This window comes from Eleginops maclovinus, chromosome 1 (assembly GCF_036324505.1).
Source record: "Eleginops maclovinus isolate JMC-PN-2008 ecotype Puerto Natales chromosome 1, JC_Emac_rtc_rv5, whole genome shotgun sequence".
NCBI lineage: Eukaryota > Metazoa > Chordata > Actinopteri > Perciformes > Eleginopidae > Eleginops > Eleginops maclovinus.
The window spans coordinates 18,788,407-18,815,448 of NC_086349.1; the positions used below are offsets into that span (position 1 = coordinate 18,788,407).

Here is a 27,042-nt window from a genome sequence, read left to right on the forward strand (position 1 = left end):
AAATATGATCAAAATATGCTAAAAAAAAGTATGTGTTGACATGAATAACTGATAGTATGAAAAGAAACATTTGAAAACAGTGAGGATAAATGTTGTGACTGAATATAAGCAACACACTGAAATACATTATGGGTTATCCTTCTTAAAACTAGCCTTACCAGTGTTTTTGGTCTGTTCGCACCATCTACTTGGCTAGGATTAGAAAGATAATTTACTGGATTTAAATCAGAAGATTGTGCTTTGGGAATCTTTGTTGTCACATTCAAAAAAAGAGCTGCTTGGTTAAGGTGTCTTGTGCAGATTTATTGTAAACAAGCAAAACTAACATTTACATTCTGGGTTACTCACCAAACCATATTTTGCATACCCTTGAGGTCTGGTTCTTTGCTGCTTTTCTTGGCGCATTTCTGCCAAATGTACGTCAGCAGAGTCATATGAAATCCTAAAACAAAATCTTTAGCCCTACTATAAATGAAAAACTCCACTGGGTACCTTTTTAAAGTTACACAATAACAACTCAAACATCTGGTTCTTTGTTTTTTCTTTGGAGGACAGTCTCAGATGTTGAGCTTTGTGATTCAGTTTCTTACCACAATGCTCCTTGGGAATTGTAGTTGCCTTATATCCTCAGGATTTGAATACTCTTGTTCATTTTCAAGTTCATAAGGTCATTGTTTGTACTGGTGATTCATTCAGAGGAGCTAAATGTCCATTCAAGCCCTACTCCAACAAAATGTCTTCACAGAAATTGTAACTTCTGGAACGCTGAATGCCCAAAATACCTCCTCCCACCTCACTACACAGAAGGGCACTTACCATGGCAGGCAGAGTATGAAGCACAGGTCAGTGCGTAGTTGCAGATCGTACAGTGCGGAAGTACAGCAGTGACTTTCTGCTCTATTTTAGTACTCTACCTTATTTTTCCCAGGAAAATTACCACAGGTCAGACCTTATTGTACTCCAATGTGGCTACAGCCTTGATCGCATGAATCATATAGCTGTGAGTCACAAATCAAATGTGATGCAGTGATGAATACTGTGCATTTATAATCACATTTATACGGATATCTTCATGCTGTATGCTTTGTTAAATAATATAGTAAGGGAGAAAATGTAAGCTGTGAAAGACTTTTTTTTATAAATTGTTTGAATCTATTTATCACCTGATCCCCCCCACCCAGAGTAAAGTATGACAAGTCCTCTCAGGCAATTCTCCATCTCATTTTCATCTCCTCAAAACAGGCATGCATAAATACTCATGTTATTCTAATCGGAGGCTGTGTGCCGCCGTACGATTGGCCGATAGCTGATGACTCACTTCAACAAGCTGGTGTGGGGCTGGCAAGGAGAGGGTGGGTGGATGGGTGGGTTGGTTAAGGTGGTGGTGAAAAGGGGGGAGCAGGAGGCGGGAGTAAATCTTTCTCCAAAAGATTGTAGGCTTGTGTGGGTTGTTGTTGTCAGAGCAAGCTGGTCCTCACACATTAAGACACAACATAAATACTTGCAAAGGGAGTCAACTTAATCTTTATACACTTTCCCACTGTGTTCCTGCCTTTTCCGCAGCCAATACTGCTGCCTGTAGCCAGACTTAAGGAGAGACACAGAGCCTGGAGGAGAGAGAGAGAGAGAGAGAGAGAGAGAGAGAGGAAAAGAGAGAGAGACTTGAGCTGATCATAGAGGCTGCAGCCCCCAGCCTTCCCTCCACTGCTGCTACAGTACGTGTGAAAAGCGGAGAGGGAGAGGCAGCAGAGGCAGAGCTGGTGTTTGTCTCTGAGACTCGGAGGAAGGAGGAGACCGCAGTGAGCAGAGTCAGTCCTCTGGTATGTGTCCAGTGTGAGCGACTCCATCCAGTCCCTGCAAACCTCCACCTCGCACACCAGGACTCTGACACCAGCCACATAAACAGGTGAGTCTCAGCAGCGTCATAATGCACTCCTCTCATTACCGTTTGACTTGACACTTTGATATCATTATGATGAGAAAATATATAGGATTTATTGATTTAACAAAGATGGATTGCTGGAAGTTTTTGAGAAATGAGGCACATTTTAATTTTCAGTGGCGTGTTGCATAGGGATGTGGCGAGTGGGGGCGTTTTTTACATGCATGTTCTGCATGTGTGTTAGTTTGTGTGAAGATTTGAAGACCTCTTTGACTGACAAGGGAACAAGACCAAAGGGACTTGGATGGGGGGCGAAAGTCTCTAATAGGAGAGGATCTGTATGATTTCATCCCTGTTTTCCCATGTGTATATCCATGTGTACCTGAAAGTGGGTGGAGTGGGAACTAGCTCTGCTAGTGTTATCTCATCTTGTTTGGAAACAGTTGGAAAAAACAAAAACACGATGAAGACAGTGCCATCTCAGATGCTGCGCTTTAGGCAGAATAAGGTATTTGAAGGGATGAAGATTGCATATATTTCAGTGTGTAGTGTGTGTGGGCACAGCATTTTACACTGTCAGGGAAATCTGCGGCTGTTTACATGTCAGATTTACACAGTTTTTCTTGAGCTCAGTGTGAGCCTTTTGTCTCAACTGCGCAAGAGAACTACTGCATCCATCCCTAATTGGTGTTGCATTGACAGGATGCGATCACTGTGGCATAAGACTATAACAATATTCCCAGATCAAAGTCTGATCCGTTACATAATAAGGGCTTCACCATAGTGGATTGATTTCCAAAATAGAGCTGACATCTTATCATAGATATATCTAATCAGAAAGAATCTGCAAGTGTTTGTTTTTTTCTTCTAGAATATCATATACAAAGGACAATGAGTACATTTGGTATGAGGGAGATGTGGTGGATATCTTTTTATATGTCCAAATTTAGACAGTATGTCTAAAAGTGATGTCATCATTTTAGTTAATCACATTTATTTGATATTAATTGCTTTTTTATTCATCAGACATCAGCTCCTCTTTATTCAGATACGAAGCTGTCCTCTAATCTTTCACATGAATCAGACTTTTGCAGATTTCAGCACCTTCTCCTCCTCCATGTTAGTGTGTGACACTTGTCGCTTGTACTGTTGCATCCTGTGTGTGTGTGTGTGTGTGTGTGTGTGTGTGTGTGTGTGTGTGTGTGTGTGTGTGTGTGTGTGTGTGTGTGTGTGTGTGTGTGTGTGTGTGTGTGTGTGTGTGTGTGTGTGTGTGTGTGTGTGTGTGTGTGTGTGTGTGTGTGTGTGTGTGTGTGTGTGTGTGTGTGTGTGTGTGTGTGTGATGGCAGCTCATGAGTGTTTACCGCAGGGACTCAGCAGGTCTGTCCAGAATTGTTCCTGCCGGGGCACCACTTGTTGATTCAGCTTCACTTCTTTTTGAAGTTTGCCCGTGAACAAAGTCTTAATCTGGCATGAATTATTCCAAGCCTGTGCAATTTGCGTACATACAGGACAGAGAAATACGATGCTTACAATAGGACCATATGGCCGAATGAGATTTCACAGAGACACATTGTGAGTGTCTACATAGTTTAAATCCCTGAGCCATGACCGTGATCTGGGCTGCCATTGAGAGTGAAAAATCCCCTCCGGTTTTTCTCTGTCTGTGGATGCTGCTGTTGTTTGCCTCCGACTGTCAGTCTGTCAGTGGCTGTGATGTTGAGTAATCATCCCCAGATCCCGATTGACCCTGCCACAGCCCTTTATCACCCATCCTTCAATATATCTGTCCCCCCATCCATCCATCCCTTCATGTTTCTCCCACCAGGATTCAAATGTTTGTCTCTTCACTTTCATCGAGCACCCCCCCCCCCCCCCCCCCCCTTCGCTCTGGTCGCCACAGAAACGGCTGATTCAGGAAGGGTGGGCGGGTGTCTCAGAGCTCTTGTGCTCTGCCCCATGCGGTGCTTTCACAGTACATTTCTGCTTCTGTACTGCTTTTATGGCCCCGATATGCTGACAGTTCAGGTGGCTCAGTCAGATGTTATACAATCGTATCAGCAACACAAAGGCAGTTTGTTCTGTTCCCACAAAGGACATGTTTACTATTTAGAGTTGCATTTCCATTCATGTTCAATTGGTACGAACACGGGGAATCTCTCAACTGCCCGCTGACAACCACACAGCACTGGGAGATTTTTTTGAGAGGTTTAGATGTGCTCGATGCGCGAATACATTGTATATGATTCTGACGTAAATGTCTGCCTCTTGACTGGTCTACTAATTAACCATTGGCTTGATCCTTAGAGATTGCGGGCCCATTTTTGCTTAAACATACTTGACACATGGGGTCCAAATCTCCCTGTGTGTGTTTAGAGACTACACTGAGGTGATTAATAATGTAGTAATCCATGACCGAGTCATTTAATAATAGATATGCTATAACCTTTCTGTTGCGTAAGGTTGATGAAACAGAATGATAGTGATGGCGGACAGGATTGAAAGGAATAGGTGGAATTGAAAAGGAAAATCATAGATAAATCTGCCCCTGCGTAACCGTTTCTCACAGTCGAACTCCCACTCAAAAAAAAAAAGCGCAAGATAAAAGATTTGCTTCTGTTATTATAGAGGAATTTATCAGAAGTGTCTTTTTGGTTTCGTGTTGTCGTTTTTATCCATTTTGTTGCCTGTTTGGGATTGCTCTGGTTGCCATGGTGATTGGAGTTTGTACAGTAGCTTAAAATACTGCCTTTTATAAAAGGCTCCCGAACAGGAAATGAAACCTGTGTGTTGCATCGTAGTCGATTCTAAGCAGGACCCCATGAGCTCATCCCGCTGTGCCTGATTAAATTAAAATGGGAATTTGTATCTACTCAGGAGGTAATGGGGAAGACCAGCTATGTCTAATGTGTTGGGCTCCCTGAAAATCAAGCTTTTTAAGTGCTTTCATTGTACAGACACATTACTGATATCATATCGAGTGTTTTTACGGCCTGCTACCTCACACAAATGAGCTGATTCAAAAAGTTTCTTGCAGATAATATCATCTGACAATTAACAGTTGTTTTATACAGGGGTGAAGAGCAGGAACTAGTGAGGCCAATCAATACCTATATTAACCTGCTTAAAGCACAATATGACTTCATCCTTTTCAATAGAAAGGTCTCGGATTATGTGATTTATTTTCGGTAGGACAAAAAGGTGTAAATGTATGCAGGCTGCAGGGGCTTCTTCACCCTGCAGTGTTCAGCCATTACAGTGAGTGGTGACGCAGCCGAGGCTCACACAGCACACTGCAGACCCGTCACAAGACACAGCCAGAACAAAGAGCATACACTGTCATTTCACAATACAAGAACTGAAGATCGGATATTACAGCATCACCCTTCACACTGAGACCTGAGTGGCTTTTTTAGGATGCTGTCCCAGGTACCATAGTGGCCCCGGATGCTCAGGTGTTATGTGCGTTTCTGAATATGTGAAGTATAAATGTATAAAGGGGCTCACATATGATAACAACTGTGATGTCAGGCATTTTGTTAATAAATGACTGCAGCCTAACTTGGTGGTTCATCACACCCATAACTAAACTGCAAAGGTAAGTTTATAGAAGAGGAAATCTTCCACTTCAAAAATTATGATAAGGAACTGAAAGTTGAATAAGTACATTTCTGTCAGCAAAAACAGAGTTTGTTCATGGGATAAGCTTACCCTGTGATAAGATAAAGGGATTCTCCAGATAATTTTTAAAAAAGAAGGTATTTTTAATGCATAGATGAAATGCAGAGTTAAAATTGAAATGAGACTTTGGAGTTTGGGCCAACCAGGTGCTCTCTACAGATGTGCAGGTGACAGTGCAACATCTCCATACAGCATGAAAAAACACATTTGTTTGGTACAGAAATCCACTAAATGCATATCAGATCAGACAGCAGTGGAGCACAAAAATCTCTCTCTTTTCACAAAATACTGTCACTTTGAGTAACCAGAACATTACAGTACTTTCTTAAATAATACCATAAACTAACCTACTTGGAAAACATTGTTCATTACAACCATCTTGAAATGTATAGAACATTTGGTGGTGAGGTGAGGCTCTTTGTTTTAAATACAAAAACTAGTCTGTCAAATGTAGTAATACCTTAGTGTACATATCATGCAGATAACACAACATTTAAACTATTGTCCATCCCCTCTGTCACACACAGTCAGAAGATGAAAGAGGCAAGATTAAGAAGCTGATTTGTCTTCAGAACGTGTGACACAGCCCTATAAATTGAATAAAGCTTCAGCCTAGATAGCAGCAGTAAAGAACGTCTGGGAATCTCAACAGGCAAAATAAAACTGTCAGAGGAAGATCTACTGTAAAAGGGCAAACAGCAGCAGGTATTCTGTTGGCTACAGCATAAACCTGATTTACCAAGATAATAAAGAGGCACAATCAGGCATTATAAAGGTAAACCAGAGCTTAACACTTTCTACCTGGGACTTCAGTGTTTCAATAAATCCTCAGCAAAGACCACATGCTTGGCCACACATTATGCTCAGGCTAAAATGGATAGGAGTGAAAACTGTTCAAGGATAAGTCTTGTACATTTGGTTTTCACTTTGTGCAAGTAATCTGCATAGTTGACCAAAAACACATAAATGAGCCTTTAATACAACATATTTACAACTTGTTGACTTTCCGTAACCTACAGTGGCCAGGTTCAATCTTTTTTAGACTTGTTTAAAAGGTAAAGTATGAAGTGGTGACCTATTTTGTGAATTCATCAGGAATCATTTTCTTTGGAGATGAGAGCAGGATGGGGAAGTTGGAGAGAGACAGAATAACACATATTATTTAAAAGGATTTAATGACATGAAGACAAAGGCAGAATATTGCCACCCTTATTCTTTTTTGGTAAGAAATCTGACTCAGACTAGAATAAGGTTGAACTAAAAGGGCAATTGGAGAGAGCAGACCTCTGCCAAGGCCACTTCCATAAGTGTAAAATAATTGTGTAACTGCCCCGTGGTTCGTAATTTAATGGATTCTTTCTTGAACCATGTACCCTTCGACCCAGTTTCATGGAAGTTGGGCCAGTAGTTTTTCAGTAATAGCTGACCAACAGACAAACTGAAAACATAACCTTTTTGGTAGAGGCAATAAAGCCATAAACCAAGTTTCTCAATAAGACCTGCGGCTTGTCTCAACAAAAAAGCTTTGATCCTAATATCTACACCTAGAAAGATTGACATCAATTAGCTCAAGAGTAATGATTGGCTAACTAAAAAGAACAACAAGCTCACACATGTGATAGTAGTACTGCTTTAGATGATGTGATGTGAGGGAGCAACAAGCACAGACTTAGTTGTACTCCTTAAAGATATTTAATAATGTCAGCCGTGGTACTCACTGCTCCTGTAGGGTAAGGGTTCTCCTTTGCTATTGTGAACAGAATAATGAGTATTGAGGGTTTCCTCCTCATGTATTGACTTTACTCTTTCTACACTAACCTACCCACCTTGATTGATTTTTCCAATAAGTTGGCCCTGTCTTTTGAACTGAACCATTCTGGTAGTGGATTGGGGGTAATGATGGTGTTGTAAAATGTTGCCAAAACAAATGAATGCAGAAAACGTAGTCTTTGTAATCTTGGCTGTAGACAAGCGCTAAGTATACTTTTGCTGCACACAAGCTAAAAGATGGAGTAAAAAATAGACTTGTAGGAGATCAGTTTCAGAAGCAATCGGCTTGATTTGATTTCTCTTGGAGTGAAAGGTGAATATTTAGCCTCCAACCGATCCATCTCACAATCAAGCTCCTCTTGAAGTGGATTCTGGATGATTCCCTGCGGCTTGCTGCTGTCGAATGAATAATGTTCTCCCAAGGGCCATATTAAAGCCCCTTAATTGGTAAGAATAAACCAATCATTGACTTGCTCATTAAAGCTTATTGTAGTGCTGAGCCCCCTGACTCGATCATAGCGAACTTCTGTAATCGTTCCCAAAGCTGTGTCGTGGTCTTTTCTGCAACATTATTCAGGACTCATCAACACCAACGTTCTGACTCATCCTGGTTCTTTAAAGTTTCCTCGCCACTTAGTGTCAGGCTGATTCTGCGCTAACCTTGCTGTTCTGGCCAAAAATTCCCATCTGGACACACTCTTCCTGCCATCTGCTCCTCTGCTCTCTTTCTGGCCAGTCCCCCTGACAGTTGTGAGGCCGTCGGTTCAAAATGGCCCCCAAACACGCTTTTAATGGATAAAAAGGTGATCTGTAAAATAGAGGAGGAGGCTACAGAGGCATAGAGATTTATTAAGTTCTGGCTTTAAACAAGATTCACCAAAGAGCGTTTCTCTAGCGCCGTGGCACTGTGCGCCTCAGCAGTTTCCTACCAATCTCCGTGTATGCTTGAATGTGCTGACTGGATTACGATAGGGATCACTTAGAGAACAATATGTGGTTTATGCTTAGTCAGAGGACTGATTCCCCCTAAATTAAAAGTTACATCCAGAGAGGAGATGAGAGAGACAGGGACAAACTGAGGCTGCAGGTGTATGGATTATTTCCAGGGAAGAGAGACAGGATGATGTAGAAGCTGCTGCTGGTGATGTTGGTGGTGTTTTGGCTTCACTGACTGATGTAAGGAGGCTTAACTCTAGGGGATTCATCTGTGCTGTGCCCTAAGGTTCACTCTATCGTCATACTAATGGCATCATTACTGGGCTTCTGAAATAGCATTTTCCTACTCAACAAAACGTGTACGCACACACACACACACACACACACACACACACACACACACACACACACACACACACACACACAGAAGAACTGCATCAGCTATTTACATGCACACACAACAAACTCACTGATGCACATAAAATAAGACAAGATATAAGAAACGCATGTGTTTAGGATTATAAATGACATATTCTCGATTTAAGTAGGAAAAGTTCAATTTGCTAGATCCATCTTAGATTCCTATTTACAAGCTTATATTGGGAAATGTACAAAATAAGTGCTTTTCTGTCATACTGACTGAAGTACTGCATCTTCACTTTTTTTCTCGCTGACCTATATTCCCTTTCGCTCATACGAATAACAGGGCCCTTTCATCTGTTAGGGATGATATAAATGGATAGAGGAAGTGGCACTTCCATCTGTCAAATAGGACATCTCTTAACAAGTATCATTTCACTGTGACGTCATTTCATGACATGTTTAACAGGCATACTGGGTGTGAAAACATGACCTGTTAGAATACCAGTATCCTATAGTCCAACATTTACACACAAATAACTACTATAGGGTCTTGTAGATGCATTTCAAACACATTTATATCCCATTCTTTTGTTGGCTTTATCATCCTTTAAATGAGCCTTTGATGATAAAGCCCATGAGATCAGCTGCACTACCCAACTGTTGAATAAAATGTCTTGCCCATTGGCCAGCTGATGCCTTATAACTGATTAATGAATCAAGTATACACAGGGAAGGGGGGACAAGGAACGTCAAAAAAATTAAGACAAATAAAGACAGAAAAATCCATGGGATGCCTTTTAAGCCTCGACTTCTGGAAAGGTTCTTTCTCTTTGTCACATCTAAAAGGCATTTTATCAATTGAGATGGTTTTCGTGATTGCAGACTTCAATTGATTTCCATGTTACTGAAAGGAAAGGACAGGGATGCATAAATAAGCAGCTGGAAAAAAGAAAAAAACACCCCGAAGTTCTGGATCCAAACCCAGCAGGGGACTTTTCTATGTGTGTCATCTCCCAGATTCTCTTTCATGCAGTCACTCTTCAGCTATACAGATAAACAATTCTTAAAATTACAGCAATAGAGGGATTTATTTTACAGTAGACTTCTACTCGCATCATGATATAAACCTTTTTCTTTTCACAGATCCATTTTTCTCCTCAAAATGACTTAATCTACAGCCACCTTCAACTCATTTCAGAATGCTTGAAAAAAGTGTGAAGTGCATTTTTTCTCATATGTGAACGCATTTTCCATCTTAAGAGGGTATGGCGACTAAAGCCATTCGATAAACTGTTCGTATAAGTTGAGGAATAACAAGAGTAGTATAGGATTCATTTCCGTTTCAGACAACAAGGTCAAATTGTTCCCGATTACCGTTGTCAGTTTCAAGAAGCTCTTTAGTGCTGACATTATTGCTGCAACGAAAAAAAGTGCTAAGTCGATAACCAGTGTGAAAGATACCATCAAATTGAATGCAGCAACATTCCTAAACTTGCTTTAAGCTACATGTTGATGTCAGTATGATAATCAATGCTCATTGTTATGGAATCATTTGGTCATAAATCCCCCAAAACAAATTGACCTGCTAAGGGCACTAGATGAATAAGTCCATCAAGTAGTAGTGCTGGCATCCTGCTGATGACATAGCGTTATGAAGCTCCTTGAGATGACGTTGTTTTTAGTGTGCTATACAAATACAATATATTATATTATTTCATGGTCATCCCCCAACTCTGGACCACAGTTGTGGACTGCCGGACTGACCAACAAAACTGTCCCAAGAGAAAAATAAAAAACAATTCCAATCCCCCTCCCAAAAAATGGGCATCCCTTTTAAGGAAAGAGTTAGAGGCGTTGCTCTGCAGGATTTAGGTTCATTTAATTGCAGAAGTTTTAACAAGGCAACTTGTGTTATGTTTGTACATGTAAATGATCAGTGCACCCCAGAGAGAATGTAGAAAAAGTCAACACTGTCTGCCTTCATCCCGCGAGGCTGCAGTGAAATCACTTCACAGACCAAAATCTTTGGTTTCCACTCTTGAGCTCTGCGTCACTCTAAACAGTTCTGATAAGATGAGGATATGATGAGAGCAAAGCTGCTAACTATTAGACCTCCTTTGTGAAAAACACACACGCACACACACACATTCTCCCTTACTTCTAACCAGCTGATCCTCATCAATGCTGCACCACCTGCATCTCATCACCCCCCTCATCAAGCAGAATAAGATCACTGTTAATCTGCTCGTTTCAGCCCATGGTGCACCAACAGCACTCCCACTGCTGGGCTCAGCTGTTCCTCAGGGCTTCCTCGAAACCAAAAGTAGACAGAGATGCTCACAGCCTACACAGCCTGAATCTGTAATATACACACATATATTTGCTCTGTACCTGTATTCTGGACTTCAGCCGGTGAAACCATTTCCATTACTTTCATTTTTTTTGTTCCTACTTCTTATTTATTACAGTGCAGATGGAAATATTGTAATTTTCACTCCACTGCATTAACTTGACCATTATCCATCACACAAATCACAATAAATTAGGAAATACAGCTTTTTGTTGAAGACTAAACCAGTAATTACCATAGTTTTTTGCATATGACATTTTTATCAGTTCAACCAAAGAGGGATCTTTCTCAGATTGCATCTTGTGAATAATAGTTTGAGAAGTAAAGAAGTCAAATTATCCAATATTTCACGAAACAGCATAGATAAGAAATATTGAAAAATGGAATATAAATATGTATGTTGCTTTTTCCTCCCTATACCATTACTCATATCATGACCTCTGATTTATCTGTTGACCCTTTAGAGGTTAGGAAGCTCTCGAGTGGAATAAACAACCCAACTCTATATGAGGTGGTGGAAAAACAGCTCCACCTTGACTTACATCTAAAAAACAAGTCTTTCATATTGTTGCATCAGTATTAACAGTCTGACAATAACACATAATAAGTGGCCATTTTTCTGCAGAATAAATTACTTACTCCTTTTTACACTTTAAATACATTAAGCGGTTTACCACTTATGTACCTACTTAGTGGGATTATTCCTACACTGTTGTACTGCTTATTAATTTAAGAAAAGCATACGAGTACTTCTTCCTCCACTAGAGATGTTACGGTTTGATTTGAAGTGGAGACCTTTGCTTATTTTAAGCTTGATTTGGATTTGTTTATTCTCAGTGCTCCCGGCTAGCTCCCTAAATGTTTCTGATTGCGTTGTTCCGTCGATGCCTGATCCTGATGCCTGACTTAACAAAAAGTGGAGGAGTTATGGGAATTATGTTGAACTCAAAGTCTTCCAGAGGAGCATCATGGGAGATCCAGTAACAAGGAGGTAATTGAATTTGAGGTTTAAGCTAACGATTTTCCCAACAGAGGGACTTTACCCCCCTTCTCTCGGGCATCCAGTGTCATGCATGGCTTACGCAGAGAGTCACTGAGGCAAGCCCTAAATCATCCAATAATGGTTTTGAAACAGCTAAGTACCTCTTACTCTTTTAACAGGTGTTACTTAATAGCACATATTAATCCAACAATGTATATAGAGCTTTGCATTTAGTGCTAAGTCTTAAAGGCTTCACTGAGCAGATGTTAAACTAGATTTATTGCTTTTGGACAAGAGCTTCATTGTTAAAAACCAATTAAGGGCTAATGAATCTCAATGAGCTCGGGATACTTTATTATAACTTCACACAGGAATTCATTAGTTGTCTTATTTAGGTTATTGTGCTTTTAAGTGCTAAAGGAAGCTATTACTGGCACCCAGTAATGGAAGAAGTTTTAAGATCACTTAAGGTAAATTAGCAGAAACCCAGATTATAAATACTCTGTTATTCTGTCTGGTAAAAATCCGGCGAACAAAACATTTTACAAAAGTTCTGGTATCAAAATATAACCACCAAAAGTACTCATTATGCAGAGTTTCCTGTATTGCATAAGGATATTTATTATATTTTCAGAGATTTAAAATAAATACCTTAATGTGCATCAATTACATGTTTCAGCTGATAAAGGAGTTATTGCTAATTATTTACTTATCCATCATTAGCTTGTGGATTTCCCTCAGGGTTCAATAAAGTTTTTATATGAATCATAAGTAATATTATAATGTTGTATTGATAAAATGAATCTGCAAGTTAACTTGAGTTATTCATTAAATGTAGAGTAAAAAGTATAATATTTTCCTCTAAAACGCACTTAAAAATAACTTACTTGAAATGAAATTGCATTAAAATTTCCACCTACAATCTACGTATAGATTCCGTCAGTTCGCCCTTAAAGAAATGACCTATTACCTTTAGTTAGAAAATTCTCTAATCATCTATTACCAGGTCACTGGATAAAATGTTTGATCTTTCCTTTTTTAATTAATCCAACCCTTAAATGTCAGAATCTAACATCTCCAACTCCAACATGTATAATTAGCATCTCTAAGGTTAGATTGTATTAAAAGAATAAACTCTGTGACCCAAAGACATAGACAGTCTAAATTGAAACCTGGTCCGCCTCGAGACTGATTGGTCTGCATTTATAGTTCACTAAGGAACCTCTAGTCTCATCACCTCTATTGTTAGCCTTTTAAGCCTTTTTCGGTTGCTTTTCATAATCTCTGTCTTGCTTTCTGTCTTTTCTTTCACCAAATCGTATTCAGCTATCTACCCTCTATTAGTCCTCCTAATATATTTATTTCTTTTTCCAGCTTCGAATCGTATCTTATCACAAAATGGGTGGATATCATAATTGTTCATTTAATCCCACCTCGGCTCAGCCCACAGCTCTCTCACACACACACACACACACACACACACACACACACAAATACACACTCACAGTCATTGTCCCTGTTGCTGTGCTGTAACCCATTTAGGTGCGACATCTTGTTGTTGCCCTTCAGCTGCAAAGACTGACCAGCTAATGGCCACCAGGTTTTTCTCATTAGTTAATTTTGTTTTGTGATAAAGTCCATGGCTTTGAGCTGTTATCTGAAGGGCTTTTAGGCTGATGGTAATAATCACCTCTGCACATGGAAAAAAATGTGGGTTTTTTTTGTCACCTTTTGCATTGTCATGGCCGTCTATTATGCCATTCTTCATTCAGCCACAGAGACAAGCCGGTGTTTGTGTCAGTGAACTTTCCTGCAGCATCTTTTAGCAGTGTGACTGAGGGCAGAGGCTAGATGAAACACTAGGCTCTATTAGAGATAATGGTGGCGCCCACTGATCTATATGTAATCATACTCTTACCGGTAGATGTCCAATATAATTCCCTCTCAGCCTGTAATTCCGGTTTTCCAGTCATGGAGGTGTAAGTGATTCACAGATTCAGTGATAACACCTGCAGCAGCTTCAGAGCGACAAAAACATAAACACACACAGATTTGTTCCTCTCTGAATATTTGTCTGGCTTTGACTTGATCTATTGAGATCTGATTGAGTTGTCCTACCTCATTGTCGGTCTTTTTTGTAACATCATAGTCAATTTATATTTTTTTGTTGGAAGACTGTGGCGTCAGTCATCACATCTCTATTGTTGATTGCGTCGCCGCACAAAAATGCTGGTTTTCAAAAAAGGGCTACAACAATGATGGAGGGTGTTAGATGAATCATGCCGTCTGTGGCTACTCTCTCTACCCCTTTACATTTGGGCTTGTAACAAACTCTACAAAGTCAGTGTTGGATTCCTTTTCTTAACACCGGTGGCTTTAGTAGAAAATACATGTTGGTGGTGGTGGATTTTCAATTAGAGAACTCCCCAGAGTACACCATTTTTCAGTGCACATTGAGCTCTTTCCTGTGCTTCTGTTTACATCACAATAATGTGTGAACTTGTGGTGGCGCATTAATGTTTAAAATAACTCTCAGACCAGTTCAAACCTCTTGGGTCCATCTTCTGTTTTCTGGTTTCCATTTTCCGGTATACCACTCACGCTTCCTCGTCATGGTTCCATTGACAAAGTGGCCCAAGAACAGGGAGACGCAGACAACTCATCTCCAGACTGAAAACAAAAATACTTTAAATGCACAGCACTTTACAAATGCACAAAGAGCCCTAGAATGCTTCCCATAAGGAAGCATCCGCAGCCCTTCTGCGTTTGTCTTAAAAGAAAGAACAATAATTGTGGCGAGTTTGATGCCAGTAAGAGAAGGATTATGGGAAGACATTGAGATTCATGGCGTTATTTCTGTAGATAGTGCTGATATTGTGAAATTCACACAGTGGTGTCACATTGACGCCAAGTTGTTATCAGTCATAGCTGCCGGTAAAGAGAAATGCTTTCTCTACTTCAAAATAAATGAGAATTACATCAGCTTTTTTTTGTTAGTGTTCCAATGACAAATCCCTCTAGCGGCCTAAGTTATTATGACAAGAACAAAAGGAGCGGGTCAGGAGACGTTTTTTGCAAAACCACAATATCTGCTTCTTTGGTTTTCCTCTTTGTTGTTAATTATGTGTTGTAAAGAAGTATGAGGATGAAAGCAAAGGAAGTGACATTATTGTTTGGTTTCCTTGTGGAAACCCTCAGGTTACTATATTTAGAGTAATTGGGAGAGAGGAGGAAAATGTTTTATTTAAAAGAGCACCTTGTTTCTGATCTTTTACATAACTCAAACGTTGCATAATAACCCTCATAGCCTAACTCTTCACAACAGGTTGAACTGCGAGATAACATAATGCTCTCATTCAACCATGAAAAACACAGCAGTGCCTTCCCGGAGAATCCATCCTAGTAATTTGGTGAGCCAACAAGCAATATATGGGTTAAAGCCCTTTTTCCTCACAGGATCAAGACGTCCCAGGGATGTGCCCGACCTCTAACGCTACGCTGAGGCTTTCAGGGCTTTTACTGCTAAAGTGTTGTTGCATCACAGGAAAATGGCTCAACTATATGTGTTCCTCTCTGCCATGATGTTTCATGTGAAGAGAGCAGTGGGAGGACGTGTAAAAATGCATAGCAACAGACTTTCTCTCCTGCTCTCTCTTTCTCTCACACGAACTCACACGGGGCCATTACCACACGCGCACATGCACAGACAAGTAAACACACGCCTGCACAGATATAGCACACTTGAACCCCTCAACACAAGGCTCTGTGGAATAATAATGGGCCCATATTAAAGATTACACCCTCAGTCAAGGATGTAAATGGCACCACAAAACAGGAATTAGCTTCAGTTTGGGTATCACCAGCAGTAGTCGAGGGAGTCCATGCACAGCTGCACTGATCACACTGGTCATATTACTTGGTCTAGAAACTGATCTGAATGTGCAGAGTGCTGAAATCCTGTAGTGTGTGTGTGTGTGTGTGTGTGTGTGTGTGTGTGTGTGTGTGTGTGTGTGTGTGTGTGTGTGTGTGTGTGTGTGTGTGTGTGTGTGTGTGTGTGTGTGTGTGTGTGTGTGTGTGTGTGTGTGTGTGTGTGTGTGTGTGTGGCAGCCCTTCAGACTCTCCCTTAGTGGCCTGTCATCATACCTGGTCACGCCTGTCTGTCATATCATTTGGTAAAATTCCCACAGAGATGGGGAGGCTGATGAACACAGGCAGTATCTATTTCCCTGACTGAGATGCAGGATGGTACCCGTGCAGCAGTGCAGAGTGCAGATCTGCCTGTTGAAACCCTGCAATTCTATTTCAGGCCATCCCACACAGTGGGAGATGAGCAGAAATGTGTCACCCTTTAATTACAGCTTTCCAGGTCCTTGTGAAATTTTGTACATCTGTAGGTAACATAGTCTTACTTTGGATTACAGGAACCCACCTCCTGCAATTAGCACATCAGGGACAGGAACTGTGTGTGTGTGTGTGTGTGTGTGTGTGTGTGTGTGTGTGTGTGTGTGTGTGTGTGTGTGTGTGTGTGTGTGTGTGTGTGTGTGTGTGTGTGTGTGTGTGTGTGTGTGTGTGTGTGTGTGTGTGTGTGTGTGTGTGTGTGTGTGTGCTTTAATTGGTTTGTTTTAATCATTTTGGTAATTTTGCCCCATACTTTTGAGATCAACAACTTCAGGATGTGAAAATGATGTCCTTCCAGTTATTGATGCCGCGTGACTAATGCTGACAGCCAATTGGAGTGTGTGTTATGTTCCCAATTATATCACCAGTACTGTCACCCACTTTGAGCTTTTCTCAGTCTATTCTGCCAGCTGAACTGCGTAGCTTTATTCCTATAGGGTCATCCCCCTTTCAATGAATTTCTTGTTACTTCTGATCCAAATAAGCTGCGGTAAGGATTTAATCCTCATAACTGGATTATGAGCTGATTGGCGCTACAAGAGAACTGTTTGTTATTGAAATGAAGGGGTTACATAATTCTGGATTTGATGACGTATTGACAGCAAATTACAACCAATCGGCTAAACAGATGCATCGCTGAAATCCGAATCTCGTTTTCACAGAAAGGATGATGATTTCTGGCTTTTATCCGTAGACGAGACCTGACAGCATATTGCCTGTTATCACGAGAGTCCTTGATAATGATTTTCCATGCAGACCTCAGAGAGCCATTGAACACACAAACACGCTCATACACCTCCCTTTCTGTGCGGATTAAGAAACAAAATGGAGGAATGAAGGACACTGAACTTGCCTGAAAGATGCATTTTAAAATATGTTCTTCAGTGACAAACAATCTGACAACGAAATTGCTTATTTTTAGTCGTGTATTGTATCTTCCATCTATATACACCAACCTATCCTGCATGTGTATCCCTGCATTTAGATTAACGAAAAACATATTTCCTGTCAAGCCTCTCGTTCAGTTACCATGCTGTTATTTTCCCTTACATAAACATAGACTATATCTGTGGTAGGGGTTAATGTATTTACTCAACCAGCCTGACTCCATGGCGACCAATTCCATTGCCTATATCCTGTATACAGGTTTTCCGTGCTCCGCCACACTCGTTCCCGACTGAGCGAGATCATTCTCCCGTTATTAGAGGAAGGCATAGAGACGGCTCTACGTTTTGAGGATAGAGAGGTGTGTGTTTGGTGTGTGTGTGACTGTAACCATTTATTATTAATTCAGGGATAACTGTGAGTTCACCTGGGGAGGGCGAAAAGGTCATGGGTTGACATTTGGAGCTGTTGTAAGTCCAGTAGGGAGCCCAACACACCAGCGTTAGTGGAGCAGTAGGTTACTGTTTCAACCCTGCCCACAGTGGTTTGTTGTGTCACTTCTTTGAAAACACACTCAACGGTTTGCGACAGGACATCACATGATTGCTGATTTCAACCGGAATATCATCATCATTTTCTTTTTTGTCGCTCTACATTTGTGTGTGTGTGTCTGATGGTGTCATTGAACACACTCAGTCTAGAGAGTCGATCAAAACTGTACCTGCTCAGCGATTTGAAAGCCATTTGTATCAGGACACGGGTTGAGGTAAAGAGGATGATAACAGATTTCATCCATCTGCTGTCCTGTTAAATTGATTATATCAGTCGATTATGTTAGTGGCAATGAGATGAGCCGACCAATTGGTTTCATAGTGCAGCACTTGAAGCCAGCACAGAGGAACCAACTATCCGTTGATGAAAGAAATATTAATAAACAGATATCAAAGCATATCAACGTTTTTGTTTTGTAAAATCAAAACTGTGATCTGATAAATATCCCAATCCTCTTGTTCTACTTGAAAACACATCAAGGGGTTTTGAAGGATGTGAGAGGCACTCTGATAATTACAATTAGAAGTGCTCTAAAAATGATTTGAGGAATATCGGTGGCACAAAAGGCGCAGTGTTCATCATATGACAGGGAACGAAAGAGGAGATTCACGTCTAAACTAGATGGGTGTTTTTGTTTTGTTGGATGGATACGGGAATGAGGATAGGCAAAAGATGGGACACGTGGTACAATCCATTAGAGGAAAACAAAAACCTACACTTCTTTTTGTGCTCCTATGGGGCTACGCAACACTTACGCCTGCTAAACCCACTGAAACATTAGCATTTCAATTTTTCGTTTAATTTTTTCAACGACTGACCTTTATGTACTCTGTCGCATTAAGTTATTTGCATGCCACAATCCTCCCGCGGGCATATTATTGAAGTGTTTGATGTTTTACAGATTTTGCAGAGGGGGCCTTTGCGCGAACTAAACTACTACCACTTCTTTATCATTAAGAGTGTGTGTTTAACCACTACAAAACATACGAGCAGCAAATGTATCTAGTAAAATTCTTCAAATCCTCCCACTGTACTCTGGCTTTAATATTTGATCAGATGTGCTGCCTTTGAGGATGTTGAAAGTAGTAGCTGTTACGAATACAAAGGAGGGAGTAACATATAATAGACTCTTACGCTTTGTGATTTCATTTGTTTTCGTGAACATAGTAAATAGTTAACAGCATTCATGAATCCTGAACGACTGTGTTTGACACATTCCTGCAGCAGAGCCCACATCAGGTGAAGGATGATTAATAATTTTGTGTTGGAATAATAATTCCTCACAGTGTTTGTTTACAGTGAAATAATTGCCTACATACAGCAGTGAGATTAGCTGACAACCAAGAACCTGTTGAGACGATTAGCATCCTCCTTTGTTCGGCTTTTGTGTGTTAAAGAGGGCGCAGGAGGGAGTACATTAAATTTAAAACCCTTTACCAGTTTTTTTTTCTGATAGAAGCCTTTAATGTTTGTCGTTGATAAGAAATACAAATTAAAACCCACAGTATAAACTCAGAGCATGAGCTAATATCTCCTTCGTGTTTAATTTGAGGGGGATATTATAAAAATAGAAAACCAATCTGTAAACCAGAGGATTTATTGTCATCACTGCTGATTTGCTGTATAGTGGTAACAGATAAGGACATTGAAGTCAGCTTTGCATTATATTTGCTGTCAGTTAAACACTGTAGATTTGATGGGTGATGCTCTTACCATGAAGAGTTAATAGAGCCTTGGTCAGGCTCTGTGCTTCAGCCGAGCACCACCTCTCGTGTCAGCTTTTACCTAAATAAGAGCTTTTTCTCTCCATCACTCCCTCTCCTTCTCTTTCTCTCATGCACACCCACACAGAGCCTGTCAGAGGCGCATGAGGATGGGAGGAGGAAGGAGGGAGGTGGGTGAAGCATGACACGTGAAAAAGAAAAAGCGTTGCTCTTAACACTGCATACACAGCCCATCTATTGTTTCTGTTTCTCTCTCTCTCTCTCTCTCTCTCTCTCTCTCTCTCTCTCTCTCCTTCTGTTTCCAGATACCGTATGTGTTCAAGACTATTTTCTCACTATTGTGAGTTTCATACGCAGAGACTCTTCTCTTTGTTCTCAAAATTACCCAATTACCCAAGATCTTCTCTCCTCTGGCTCAGAGACGTTGATTAATCTCAGCTAATTTATGTGTAAATTAAGACACTGTTAATTGGATGTAACTGAAGGAGAAGCAAATTATGAAAAGAAAAGTAATTTCAGATTCAGTGATGACTTTTGATCTGTAAAGCATGATATGCCTAGAGCTAAAACATTATTTAACCCTGGTTTGTAAGAAAAACAACACTAAAAATGAATGCTTTCCAAAGAGGAGGGGACACTAATGCTGCCTCTCTGCTTGCATTCCTATTGTTAAATCCATACAATCATACATTTCTTCAGACACTCATATGTTATTCAAGACTTTGCACCCCAATCTGTTGCCACGGCAACTTGCAGCATTTTTCTGACTCCTGCCTTACCGAGGCTCAGTGAGTCCTCCTCTAGTCCCTGCACCTGGTTAAAATAGCATTCGTCACTGTCAAATCAAACAAGTTATTGTTTTTTATCAAATTAATAATATTGAAATACAAGTGTCAAGTAGGTACATATTAATTAATCACACTGACCTGAAAGCAAAGCACTCAGCAGCTTAAGAGACTAATTATAAAATCAGTGACTTTAAAAATCAGGCCCCTGTCTCTCAGAAGTTTCCTTTTTTTAACATTCAAAGTGAAAACAGATCTCTTTATCAATTCCAAAAAGGATTCAAAATACATGTTTGACCTCTTTTATTTAATAGAAGTTATCGCAGGCATCACAGGCACTTTGCTTTAGAAGTCACATTATTGGTTAATTGGAGATTATTATGGAGTGGAAACAGAGACTTTTTTTCGCTTTGCCTCCCTTAAGTTCACACGTTCCATCAACATATACTTTTAGTATAGTCAGTTAGTTAATTAAAAATAGGACAGTTTATATCTAGAAGGTCATGCGTTTGCCTAGTCAGTATCAGGACTCCAAAGAATTCAAAGCTATTTCAAAACACCCTTATGACAGAAATGGAGTATGGCACAGCAGTGAATCTGTTCAAAGCAGGCTGTCCTCTGATTGGCTGTACAACAAGTAGGCTAGTGAAGGAGGCCACCAAGAGACCTACAATACCTCTGAAGGACAAGCTCCAGTGTACCCACAACAGCTGCTATCTGGGGCCTTCACCAGCCGCTTTGTGCGAGAGTGACAAAGAGAAATCCACTCTCTCCCTTTGACACCAGGGGCCTGTTCGGTCAGTTGATCAGTGCAACAACATTTTGAGAACATTTGGAAAGTTTGGACTTTTAGGTATCTGAGCTACAAAATGGATCTGATATCATCCAATCTCATAAGGATTTCATTGTCATTTAAAGGAAAATTGGATTATAAGATGTTTATAATGATTAAAGAATACATTTCGCCAGACGGCAGGGAGTCTGAAGCTGTTCATTCTCCCTGGTGATTCATTGGAAAGTGTATTGATCTGTTGGGAAGTGAACAAGCAATCTTGGTCCTGGAGGGCACATGATTGCCCACTTTTGCTGTAGACCTTTAGACACTATTAATTACAAGACCCTGATGCATTCCCCAAACCCATCACTGAAGTGGTGAAATGAAGGAGGGATACAATCCCCCTGTTATCAAAATAACCATGATGAATGCCCCCTGTTAACCTGCCGGCACCTTCTTCATCCCCTATTGGCAGAGAGACTGAAAGGTTAGTGAGGTTGTATAGTTTAATTTTTTTGTGTTGTGCCTGACTCATTGATCCTTTATCTGACTGGGCTTTGTGCTAGTGATAATCTTTGGCCCCGACCATGGCACTGGAATATCAGTAGCCTAAGTGTGTATTGATAAATCCATGGCGCTGTCTGTGGTCCTGAAGTAGCAGAGAAGAAATTACAACTCCTGTTGTGTCCCGTCTCTCTCTCTGTTGTATCCTGGATCTGTAATATTCATGTCCCCATAATTCAAAATGACCACACTGCTTTACAATGAATGTTTCCATATCTCACATTCTACTGAACTGATTTAATTAACAGCATATAATGAAATAATTTAGTGATCATTTTCAAGTGGTTTCTCCAGTTATCCTCTTTCTCTGTTTATACATGTTTCCTACATTACTTACTTTTAGCCTTAGAGAAGGCAGTGCAGTCAGCAAAATCCCCCATAAGAGTACGGATTTGTAAAGCTGTGTTTACCAAAGAATGGTAATGTGGCTTCAATAAATAAGGGTTTGCTTCCAGAAGAGTAAACAATGACAAACAGAAATACAAAGTTGAGGGCACTCAAATAATTTTTTCCCCAAAAATATAAGACCACTTCTTCTCTCTAAAGCAAGAATTACCCGAAAGTATGCCTCCTCCAGGAAACAGAAGTTCACAAGTTGTCTCTCCTCTCTGCTCGTGTTGCTGGGGAAGAACAGAGGAGTGTGTTATGACTAACCAGTCGGCCTGGCGAGTGAGTATTACGTCAAAAAGTCACACACTCATCAGCAGCCTTCTGTACCAGCTCAATGTGCATTCAGTCAAAAGTTAGGGTGTAAAGACGAGTCATTAAACTGAAACAGTTTGACACTAAAGCTGTGTCTTTGTTTAACAATGCACAGAGAACATCTTAATAAGTGGGGTGTGAAGGGACCATTAATCGAGGCACTGGTGCACAGGGATGCTGTCATCCCCTACATCTAACAATGTGTGCAAAATGAATTTCTTCACAGTGGGTTTACTAATAGAGACACAGAGGGTTAGTCTATTTTACAACACAACTAATTGGCTACTTTATTCTTAGCATGGTTCTCCATACTTCATACATCATTTTTAACCCATAAAGATGGTAGTGAAAATACCTTTTATCATGGCAGACATTTTGTCAATGAAGGTAAACACAGGTATGAATAATGGCGTTAATCATGGCTTTATTTCATTCAAGTGGCCCAGTTAGGCATGTTACAGAGTCAGCCTGCACAACATTGGCCTTCACATCATTATTGTTCTCCATTTTGCTTGTGGTTTCCTGCTATGACAAAGCAAATTAAAAAACGTTACTATCATCGATCTTAATCAGACAAACCTTATTTATTCAGCTGAATATACTGACTTGTAATATACACTCTCTTTTATCTGGAGTTAGAAGATGAGATCCTCTCTAGGGTCAGAAGCAGCTCTATGACAGGATTAGCCTAGCTTAGCAAAAACGCTCGAAGCAGAAGGAAAACAAGTCGCCTAACTCCCTCGAACAACATCTCCAAAGCTGTCATGTGCAAATATTGAATCTTGTGTATTCAACACTGATGAACATAGAAAACAAGACATTGTTTCATGAAGAGCAGTTTGCTTATACAGATTGAAGCCATTTTTCAACAAACAGCAGCTGTGCCTGTGAACACAAGAGTCTCTCTGATCATGAGCTTTGTACACTTTTCTATATTTGAACAAAACCCAAATGTGAGTTTGTGGCTAGCATGTCTCCATACAAGATACAACATGTAAATAAGGTAATTATAGAAGCTGGAAGTTAGATTTTTTATGTATTTGATGAAGTCCATGTGTTTCCATTCTGAATTTCTCGAGTCATTTTGCCTGTTATCACTACTTAGTTTTTTCTTTTTGCGTTTCAAGTTGATGCTGGATTCCCAGATCAAGTGCTACTTAAGTTACACATAGGGACGAGTTCAGGGTTGATGGGTGGGTTAAACAAAAATATGACTTACACCAAGAAGACGGCAAATTGTGTCCCTTGTGTAACCAAAACTCAAAGGTTGGCTAACTTCCGTTATCACAGATGTTTTTATATTAGCAATTTAGTCTAGGTATTGATTAAACAAACAAGATATACATGTTCATTAGTACGCTTTAGAGGAGCTGGTAGGTATTTACATTTGACCAACCAAGCAGATTACCCATGTCTTCAGCCTTAATGCTAAGCTAAGCTAACCAGCTGCTGACTGTAGTTTTACCATTCAGACACAAGTGGTATTAATCTTCTCATCTTACTCTCAGTGAGAGTTATGAAATATACCCAAAATGTATTAATATTCCTTTTAAATGTAAAAATGAAAACATGAAGGGAAATGTATCACTATAATAGCTATACAATTAAACAAAGGCCAGTGCCCCTCTGACCAAAAGTCGATAGTAGGAAACTAAAATTCATATTAATGCAGGAATGTAGTCTAAATTGTAGTCAGCAGCTCACGGACCTGATTTCATTTATCCGACTTAGGTCACGTTTTATCTGATGTGTAGCTGGCGCAACAGGTTGCAGGCTTCTCAGCAGGCCCACTCTCCCTCAGCCTCAGTGCGCTAATGAATAACAGCCTCGGGCCAGGCTACAGGCGGAAGGTTACATACCTGTGATCCATTCTCACAAAGAAATCAGCAGCACCCATCTTAGAGAGATAAACACTACTCAGCTCTGCCTGGATGGAGGCTGACTCACTGGCTCAGTCTGTGGAAATGTCTGCTGTTCCTTGGCTACTGCTTGCACTCTGTTTTTCTTGTGATTTTCTAATCTGGGGGAAATGGTGTTGCTGTCTGAAACTGCTTGAAAAGGACCTGCGTTGTGCAATTAGTTTGAATGGGAAATATCAGGGGCCGTTCACACTTTCTCACCGACCACCGTGCCATGTTGTTTCTGTCAGTTAACTGCTATGACCTTGATACACGACCTGCAGAAACACATCATTTTTTTGTGCTGGCATGTCCACATTGATCAGATAGCATCTTCTCATTAACAACCACAGCAAGCTTATTAAACACAATGGATTTTACAAATTCATACAAGGTTTTAAGATAGTCAGAAACCACATTGTTTTCCTTCCACTTTACACTAATTGACTCTAATATCTCTCCCTTCATCAGCTTATAAAACAACAAGCCATGAGATGTAAACAGAACACGTTCTTGCTCGCGGAGCTGGATCATTAAATATTCTCGTTGTCTGTAAAATTAGTTGCATTTCATTTTTGTGTTTTGGTGGTGGAGGCGATACCTGCACCTGTTAATTATTCATGTGTCATTAATGTGTGCAGCTGTTCTCTCAGACAGAAAGGAGGAGGAGGATAAGATTGATTTGAATCTCTAATCCATTCATTCAAGTAAAGCACTGAATGCACTCACAGTGGTGTCTGCAATATAGATAAAATACCCTGGAACTGCATTGTTAGTATTGATCAGTTTGTAATAAATAAAGTACAGTAATTGTTTTTACAGATTTGTGAGGGATAGCAATGCAGTCTGTCATTTTGGTACAAAGAAACATTTCTATTTGCTAGATTATTATAAAACCTAAGACATGATTTCCACAAACTTTTAAGAGAGAGACAAATATTGTGGTCAACAGAGGATAAATCTTAACAACTTTATTTATCTCCCAACCTTTCCTCCACTAGCAAGATGTATGACTATTATCGATGGATTGTTGTTGGTTACAGACATTCAGGATTGCCTCAGGATGAATTGTTATAACTAAAAATGTATCCAACACCATCATCAGGCCAACAATTTAACCTTTTTCCAATGACCCGATAGCTGCAAAAGTAGCATCATTCCCATCAGCCTCAGCTGTACTTTGTTTGTAATGCTACTCTGACACACGTACATTGAAATAAGATGCATGTTAACCTGCTGACATCAACATTTACCTTAAAGCCCCACTGTGCCCAACTACAGCCCTACTTGAATCATGTATTCATTGTATAGTTCTGGACCACTGATGTGTTTTTGGTTTTAATATGCTATACAGGGAGGCATGTCTCACAGATATCTTTTCTTTAGCTCTGCTGCACCTGATGTTTACCACAAGTGAATCCAAATGTGCATATGCCACATATAGTCTGGAATACTGATGAGAGGAATACTACCTCCCTGTTTTTTTCCCTTTGTACTGCTCTCTTTTTATTTGAAACCTTCTTTTGGACTCTTTCTCAGCCTCTTGTCTGTTCCCTCAACAGGAATACCTGTGTCCACTGAAGCGGTTTGTGTAGAGGAGCATGTTGTGACAGCCATGTCTCTGGAGATGGAAAAGACCATCACCAAGCTGATGTACGACTTCCAGAGGAACTCCACCTCTGATGATGACTCTGGATGTGCACTGGAGGAATACGCCTGGGTCCCCCCCGGCCTCAGTCCTGAGCAGGTACAAGATATTTAACTTGCACAGTAGACACCACCCTTCCTGTCGCTCCTAAGTGCCGCATTAGCAAAGGCATATTTTTTTCTCGCCATAGCCAGACCGTATCAGATCAAAGCAAATTGTTCAAAATGACTCGTTTCGAACATAAAGTGTCTGTGGCATTTTCCAAAATGGAAAATTCACTGATCTGAAAACAAGACAATGTATCATTACTGTTTTTAAATCCCCTTCATGGTGTTTTATTTGTCGTAGTCCATTAGTGTTGAAGGGTGGAGGAGGGAAGGGCAGGGCCGACATACAAATCAATGAGACTCAGCTGTCAGGCGCTTCATGGAAGAATAACTGTAAGGACATTTTTCAGCTGTCAGTGTTGAAGCTGACTCTGTGTAGGAACCAAGATCAGTCAGACAGAATGACAACCGTGTGGTCAATTGATACATTTTGTCGCAAATAAATTTGCTGTCAAAAATATGTAACCACATATTCATCAAAACGTTTTATATTCAAAAACATAAGGTTATGAGGAGTCTTTCCCCCCCAAACAAAATAGCCAATTCCACATGATTTCTCCCAAAAACTATGAGAGAAATATATCACTTTGGAACTGTTACCATATCGTTATTTTTGCCATTTAATGAATTTGGTATGCTGAGCCTCGATTTGTTCTGGGTTTTAGTGTATCCTTGCAGACCTAAACCCAGAGGAATGGAAGTAATTTGAGTCAGTGAATGTTTGGATGGATCTAATTGGAAATGTGTGGCAATGTGTTTATGCATCCAGGTTTCACAATTTGCTGTCTGGACTCATTTGCAGTTTAAATGCCTTTTAATCGCATGCATGACCAAGGTAATGTAATCAATTGTGCACATCAAGAGGAAGATATTTCCTCATAACTTATTTTTTTTTCCGTTGTTTTTTGTCAGTTCTGACATAAAATAAACACAGTTCTGTGCAACTTTATTGGCTTTAAACACTGTATTTCTTTATATAGTAAGGGCAGCACTCTTAGGGCCCTGTTAACAGATGACAGGCCTCCCTGATGACAGTCATTTTC

At 40.2% G+C, this 27,042-nt stretch overlaps 1 protein-coding gene across 1 annotated transcript in view; it reads left to right on the plus strand.

Annotated features, from left to right (window-relative positions):
• The first annotated feature begins 1,578 nt into the window (after positions 1 to 1,578).
• The window catches only part of LOC134866595 (prickle-like protein 2), a 33,561-nt gene continuing 8,097 nt past the window's right edge, over positions 1,579 to 27,042 (plus strand). The window contains exons 1-2 of the mRNA XM_063886829.1: positions 1,579 to 1,906; positions 25,807 to 25,991. Of these exons, the coding sequence (XP_063742899.1) occupies positions 25,860 to 25,991 (132 nt within the window). The 5' untranslated portion in view covers positions 1,579 to 1,906; positions 25,807 to 25,859. The remainder of the gene's footprint in view (positions 1,907 to 25,806; positions 25,992 to 27,042) is intronic.